The sequence below is a fragment of the Etheostoma spectabile genome, chromosome 9 (genome assembly GCF_008692095.1).
Source record: "Etheostoma spectabile isolate EspeVRDwgs_2016 chromosome 9, UIUC_Espe_1.0, whole genome shotgun sequence".
Lineage (NCBI taxonomy): Eukaryota > Metazoa > Chordata > Actinopteri > Perciformes > Percidae > Etheostoma > Etheostoma spectabile.
Genome location: NC_045741.1, coordinates 7010138 through 7017982, shown reverse-complemented (window position 1 = coordinate 7017982; position 7845 = coordinate 7010138). Strand labels below are relative to the sequence as shown.

The 7845-nt window shown below is 41.5% G+C and overlaps 1 protein-coding gene and 1 long non-coding RNA gene across 2 annotated transcripts in view; both read left to right on the top strand.

The window, feature by feature from the left end:
* Positions 1-323: 323 nt before the first annotated feature.
* Positions 324-1840, top strand: LOC116695267 (uncharacterized). Its single transcript, XR_004333403.1, has 3 exons — positions 324-542; positions 1385-1549; positions 1653-1840. It is a non-coding gene; the product is annotated as an uncharacterized LOC116695267 (long non-coding RNA).
* A 5687-nt stretch (positions 1841-7527) lies between these two features.
* atpaf1 (ATP synthase mitochondrial F1 complex assembly factor 1) overlaps positions 7528-7845 on the top strand; it is a 13742-nt gene continuing 13424 nt past the window's right edge. The window contains exon 1 of the mRNA XM_032525398.1: positions 7528-7779. Coding sequence (XP_032381289.1) covers positions 7565-7779 — 215 coding nt within the window. The 5' untranslated portion in view covers positions 7528-7564. The remainder of the gene's footprint in view (positions 7780-7845) is intronic.

Sequence of the window (7845 nt, the reverse complement as noted above, 5' to 3'; positions counted from 1 at the left end):
CTTTTGCCTTTAACCTGAAGATGTGTGTGTATGTGTGTGTATGTGTGTGTGTGTGTGTGTGTGTGTGGTGTGTGGTGTGTATATGATATATATATTTGTATATATGCACTCCTGAAAAATTAATACATATATTATTTTTTTTTATGTATTCGTATATATATATTTTTTGATGATTTTTTTCATTAATTTATGTTATTAATTCATTTTTTTTAATTTCAGGAGTTCTCTGTGCTGTGGGACTGTTGTGATGATGTGGACTTGCTGGTCAGGTCCACATCAGGTCCACACCTGCTGGTCAGGTCCACATCAGGTCCACACCTGCTGGTCAGGTCCACCCCTCTGTGGCCCCCGAGCCTCGCCGGGTTTGTGTGCGAGCAGCGCCGCCTGCCGGCCGGAGGAGGGTCCGCGGGCCCCCGGCGGCGGCAGCATCTGTGTGCCGCAGAGCTCTCTCTCTGCTCGGCGCAGATCTCACATCACACCGCCGCGTTCAGCACCGAGCGCGGGGGACCGCGAGGACCACGAGGACCGAGCCTAATGTCTAGGTGAGACAAACAAACTGTGTCTTTGCTGTGAGAGTGAGTTTTAAAGATTTTCATTTGTATTTTTTGTGCGTGGGTTTAAAAAGACGTGACGAGAGTTAGAAAAAAGAACAGACTTCTAAACTTGGTCAGCTCTTTTTTGTTGTTGTTGCTTTTTTTTTTTTGTTGCTTATATGAACACAAGCGAATAAGAAGGCTACCGGCATACTGTGTACAGGTGATGTGACAATACATTCTCATGCACCACATTTTAATATTTGCATGTCACATTTTATTATTCTGCCCGTCTCTGACTTGATTTGTACAGTAACATATTCAAAGTGCATACATAATATGTCAATCCTGTACATAATTATTAATTTTCAAATCTTTTGATAATATTTAGCCTACTATATCTTTTGATTTGATTTTTACTGATGATTTCGTTTAAAAATCTGTCCAAATTAAAACATTTTTTTTTAGAAATATGTTCCATTAGTAGGCTATTTTTATTCTTTAATGAACCCAATGCATTTATTTTTAATTTATATTATTTATTTTATATATTTAGGGTTTTTGAAGATCTCGTTTAATTTTAAAATTCTGAAATGTTTTCATTAAGTGAGACTTTAATTTACAACTTCATAATTTAGTTATTTCAGACATTTTGGGGATGCTGATATAATAAGTATAGGCTATAAGTATAAGTATATAATTCTAAGTATACAGTAGTGAATACTGATCCCTAATCTCACTTTTATAACAAAGTCGGGGTTTAATGTCCTTGTCCAAAAAGACATTTGCTCTTGCAGTATTCAGTGTGCGGACTACTTCTCATTTCCCTTAATCCCATATTTTTTCCTCAGCATCCTCCTTCATCTTTCCTCATCTGTCTGGTGCCGTACTGCGGGGTCAGTGTTTGAATCGTCTTTTATTGGAAATGCAAAATGTTGGAATTTGAGTTCTGAGCCAGAAGAAAGCTCCTGTAGCCAAAGAAGAAGAAGAAGATGGATCCGTGCCATAAATATCAAGTGTGTTAACCCCTCACTTCCATCTCTGCCCCTATCCTGGGTGTGTCATTCATTTTTCTGGCTTTGAACATGATTTAAAGATGCGAAGATTGTGTGTTTGCAGGGCGGTTCACTATGTAATCCAGGGTCAAAGGTCAGGTTAAAGATGAACATGAAGAACCTGAAAGATGGAGACAAAGCTGCAGCACGTTCAGACTCCATTCAAACCGTCTACAGCTCCTCAATGTGCCCAGCGGAAAGTGAGTGATGCACGCCACAGGATGCCCTAATAACTGTGTGCATGAATGACCACACACACACACACACACACACACACACACGCACATGCACGCACACACGTACATACAGAGCTATCAGCTGAGCAGCAGAGCGGTTGTCTTGATTCCTAGACAGACACACTCATGCACATTTAATGGGCTCCCTCTCTAAAACGGTGGGATTCCTCTGCCAAGCCTGACCCTTTTTCACTGAGTGTGTATGAGAGTTTGTGTGTGTGTGTGTGTGTGTGTGTGTGTGTGTGTGTGTGTGTGTGTGGATAAGGGTCATCCACAGGCCCAGGGGTGCGATTTCAGCCTGCCTGAGGGAGAGTAAGTGAGTGGTCCCAAGACCCCCGAAAAAACCCCAAGGCTTGAAATCAAGCCTCGTCGCACTTGTTCCACTCAGACCAACACGGCAGACCCAGACCGCACGTGGAAATATCACTGAGATGCTGTCACATGAAGCATAATGTTTTTTTAATATCTGGAGGCAAATGCATGCATTTTGAGGCATTTCACTTCTCTTTTTTTGCTTCCTATTCTCTTGTTTCCCCCTCAACTTATGGTTCCTTTAATCAAGGGAAACATCTTGTTTTCTACACTGAATACCGACATTACATATTCAGTGTACTCTGGGTCTACTTGTCCCAACGCTGAGTAATGATTATACCTTGTGGAATATTCAACCACCATGTTCTATCACAGCTGCCATCACTCCATCAAATAGAAATATTGTAAATGTCCTTGCCGTCTTTTTATTTTTAATTCCCCCCAAAGAACTCCATCATTATGAAGTGCTTCGAGAGACTGGTTCTGGCACATCTCAAGACCGGCTTCCCACCTTCCCTGGACCCATTCCAATTCGCTTAGCGTCATAACAGGAGCTGAACCACCTTGACAATAGCAACACCTACGTGAGAATGCTGGTCATTGACTTTGGGTAAGGACTACTAGCCAGTCAGAAGCAGAGCATTAGAGCGTGCCACGCTAGCAGGCGAGCATTATATCATGTGTAACAAAGTGATGCACGTTCGTCACAGAAGTAAAGACTGGACTACAATAGAGCGGTTTGCAGCAATTTGTTAACAGTGTTTTCTGTTGGAGATGGTTAGTCCCTTTGGGGGGGGGGGGGGGGGGGTGGGGGGGGGGGGGGGGGGGGGGGGGGTGGGGGGACTTTGGCTTTTTTTCACTTTGCAACATACACAAAGAGATATATAATACAATAAAGGAAGGGCAAAAAAGCCAAAAAGCGTAATATGAGCCCTTTTATTAGTGATTTAGTTTAAAACTATAAAACAGCCCTAGAAAGCATCCAGACAAAAAAGAAAAAGTCTCTATTCCTTCATTAAATCCCCCCCCCCCCCCCCCCCCCCCCCCCAAAAAAAATCCAGAAAGAATCCCAGAGGACCTCAGTGTCCTTTTTACTGCAACCCTAAAAAGCCCGGGGAACGTTGGGATCTTTCAGCTGCGGTGATAACCAAACAGAGAAAAGCAGATTATCGTCACATCGGACTGAGAGCTGGAAACCAGAGAATGTTGGGTATTTTTGGTTGATAAATGACCTTTATAGTCATCAATCAGTCATCAAAACTGTTCATTTTTCTTTCATTGACGAATCATTTCAGCTGGCTGCACTGTGTAAATTGGTGAGGATTGACTCAGATTTACAAACGTTAATATGTTACAAAACGTTAATATAATATATATATATTCTGCCTGGACTAGGTCGACATTTACCTTTTTTTTACTACCCTAATTTGTACCATTAACAGTATTTCGCTTTAAAAAACTTTGATTCTTACACTTCTATTGTTACAAACTAAAAACAAACAGGTTGCATTGTGTGTGTGTGTGTGTTGTGTTGTGTGTGTGTGTGGTGTGGTGTGTTGTGTGTTGGTGTGTGTGTGGTGGTGGTGTGTGTGTGGTGTGTGTGGGTGGGGATTTGTGAAAATACTTGGGAAGAAGCTAAGTAAATAATAGAAGTAATAAAGCAGTGTTCCATATTTATTACATGGGAGGCACTTAGAGGCGAACAACAGAGGAAATCCATGCATGCGTGTGTGTGTGTGTGTGTTGTGTGTGTGTGGTGTGGGTGGTGTGTGTGTGTGGTGTGGCGCTGTTGCGTTACATGTCTGAGCACGCAGGAGCTGGGTACCAACTGTTTGTGGTTTTCTGCTGTTGCTTTATTTATATTCATTATTTTTTTGTTCTCTGGTGAGCGGCATTCAGTCTGAATAATGGAACAGTCCCCTTTCTCTCCTTAAGTAAAAAATAACATCTGTCCGGCAAATGGAGAGCTTAGTGTTTCTCTATAATTGATGGTAAAAGCCTCCAGAGCCACACATAAAATATACATCCTCCATGCAGGACCCCCATAACAAAGAGAGAGAGAGAATGCAGGGGGGGAGAGAGAGAGAGAGAGAGAAGGGGAGGGGAGGGGGAGGTCAGTGAGAGGAGAGGAAGAAAAACCAGAATCACAGAGTAGATTATAGACAGGGTTCAGGATCTGGACATGTGTGTTTGTTGTAGTCACGGGAAAATCTGCAGAACCCAAAATAACAATGGGAATTTGTTCTAGAAATTTCCAAATAACAGCTGTTCATTTGATAGTAATTTGTCTTGATTGAATGTGTTATTGCAAGGATTGTTTCTGGATTTAAATGGTGCCTGTTCCCATTTTGTTTAAATGTTCTCATCCGATTTTTAAATCCTTTTAAACAGAGAGAGTTTGTGTGTGGTGTGTGTGTGTTGTGTGTGTGTGTGTGGTGTGTGTGTGTGTGTGTTGTGTGTGTGTGTGTGTGTGTGTGTGTGTGTGTGTGTGGTGTCCACAACGTTACAGTGACTCTGAGATTATCACACACTGTATTAGAAGTTAAACTGAAATGATTAGATTAGATTAGATTAGATTTAACTTTATTGTCATTCCACAGGTACAAGGCAATGAAATGCAGTTCAGGTCTAACCAGAAGTGCAATAGCAGCAGGTGCAGGATATACACTGGTTCCATAAGTGCAGGACATGGATATGTACTGAATAAACACAGAGATGAATACTATTATAAACAGAATTTAACGGATAGATTTGTCCTATGAATATAATATATAGATAACTAGTATTGTGAAAAATGTACAGCTGGATATGAACTGAATATAATATACAGATGACAGCATCAGTTCTGCAAAAGGATAAAACTAAGACTGTTTTCTCAGAGATCAGGTCTCTTGGGGCGATTAGAAACAATCTTCTTTATGTTTTTTTACTTTTGTGATTATTGGACTTAAATTGTTGCATCCCAATCAGAAAAAAACATAAATGACTGCGTTTAGGCTCCTACAGTGATACATGGTATTTTAAAGTCAACACCAAATGAAAATCTGCTCAAAGGTCAGTGAACAGTGAACACAAATGGTGACCACGAAATCGGAGATACATACAGGGTTCGACGATTGACGATTTTGTGCACCTGTCGATCCGGAAATTAAATATGGAGCTCAACAAATACCGTGAGTTTCCATCAGGTCTAGTGATGGAGACACACACCACATAGAGACCAGAATCAGCCTGAAATTAACCTGAAGACGGATCACAGAGGAAAACCCATCGGCTGTACAAAAACATTGCTGCTACTATTTAGTGATGCATTTGTCATAAACAGCATTCTGATTACAGTCTACATTTAGATATTTATGTCCTGATCAGCCCCTTTTTGAATTACTTTTAGAAAAAAAACATTAGGATTCAGCAATCACAAAACAACTGAACATGCAGTTACATCATTGTAATTAGAAACTTCAATTGAGCTTATATTGTTAAAAAAAAAATACTGTACATGTGATCAGGTGAACAGCTGCCATGTACACACACACGCGCGCGCACACACACACACACACGCAGCCCCCACCGTCATCTGCTGGGACCCAGGTGTACAGTGAACAGCTCCCATGCTTCGTTAATTGATTAGTGATAGAAAAAATATTGGCCGTGAAAAGTAAACACAGAAGCACTCAGACGGTCATCAGGGAAACACACACACACACACACACACACACACACACACACACACACACACACACACAAACAAACAAACACATGCACGCACATACACATACACGCACACATACACACACACACACAGACACAAACACACACACACACACGTCATTAAATGTATAGCCAGCATGTCTGTTAAGGCAGGCACACACACACACACACACAAACACACACAGACACACACACACACACACACACACACACACACACACACACACACACACACACACACACATGTCATTAAATGTACAGCCAGCATGTCTGTTAGGGCACACACACACACACACACGCACACGTTATTAACTGTATAGCCAGCATGTCTGTTAAGGCACACACAGACACACACACACACATACACACACACACACACACACATAGAGGAAAGGATGAGCGCATCAGTAGACGACTCTGGAGAGTTGGAGCAGGTTGTTAATCGTACGTATCTGCTCATTTATTTATCTGTCGATCTGAGCTGTGTTTGTGGAGGCAGACGGCGGCTGTGACTCACGGGTCTCCACGTAGAGACATAGAGACCTCCAGTGGTCTCAGCATGTCAGGACACCATTCATATACATATGTATACATTGAAAAATACTCTGAAAGTGTCATCAGCAGTGGCAGAGAAAGGCTTTTGTAAGTAAGTGGACATGTATGTTTAGTGTGTTTTTCTTGGTTTGGTCAACTTCCAACGAAAAGAAATCTTAATGCATCACTGATTAATTAACTTTTGTTGTTGACCCTTTCCTCTTTCAACATGGCAATGTCCCCATTTTCCCAGGTCTCCCCAAGAAGATGTTGACTGGTCTGCACAGAGCACAGACATCCACCCCAACCAACCGCTCCTACTGATCCAGACCTGGCCCTTGAAGCCCTGCAGCAGGTCCCACATCTGGAGGAAAGACTGAATCAGAGAGGAGGCTCTTAGAGCAGCAACATTAATGAAAACACCTAATAAAAACAAGCTTGATCCATTGAAATCATAAAATAAGAACTCCGTTTTTATGAGAGACAAATAATATCGTGGGATCTCCCTTGTCATTATTGATAGCGGTGGGCTTATTTACAAAACAACCCAAAACAATAAAAATTATGGATAGAAAATATCATATTTGAATTCATTACTCATTATTTTGGTTTTATTTAATATTGTGTAGCCTACTATTATTATTATTACACATATTTATATCATTACTCATATAAAAAAATGTATCACCACTCTTCATGTCATAATACTATGTTTTGTTTTCATTGGGGCAAAACAAATAGGCCTTGTTATATCTTCTGAGGGAACTTAATGTCCACAGCATCCCAATTCCTTTGAACGTTTAATACAAACGGACAAGCATGACATCTTTACAAGTTACGAAGCTACTTTCACATGTCTCTAGCTAGCAAACAACCTTTTTAGTCTTTTTCTAGAGACAACATCCTGTCAGCATAACACACTCTGATTCAGAGCTCAATGTAATAGCGCCTCCTGCTGGAACATCCCTTATTAGCAGCTAACTTCAGATACTGGATAAGGAAAATGAACTATTATTCATCATAGGTAAGTAAATGATATAGCTTACAGATAAGCATTCTTGTTACTCAATATTGCAGTTAAGATATTACAGTTAGGATACCACAGGCCTAGAAATAATTACAACAATGTATTGCTTTTGTCGGAACCAATGTTTGAAAGCAGTTCCCCGCCGGAGCACTTTAGATGTTGGACGGGAGCGATGGAAAGATGGCGGCGGCCATCGTACAGATGTCTTGTTTGTACCGGGGGATGTTAGCGGTCAGAGCCACCGGCATCAGGCCGCTGATCCCCGGGCTGGTCCCGGCGCAGTTCCGAGCCTTCTCATTGCGGAAAGAGCCGGTGCTGGAGCAGAACCCGTACTACAACAAGTACCAGGACAAGATCCAGAAGCTTCGCAGGTTAGCGGGCTAACGTAGCTAACAGAGCTAACAGAGCTAACGTAGCTAACAGAGCTAACAGAGCTA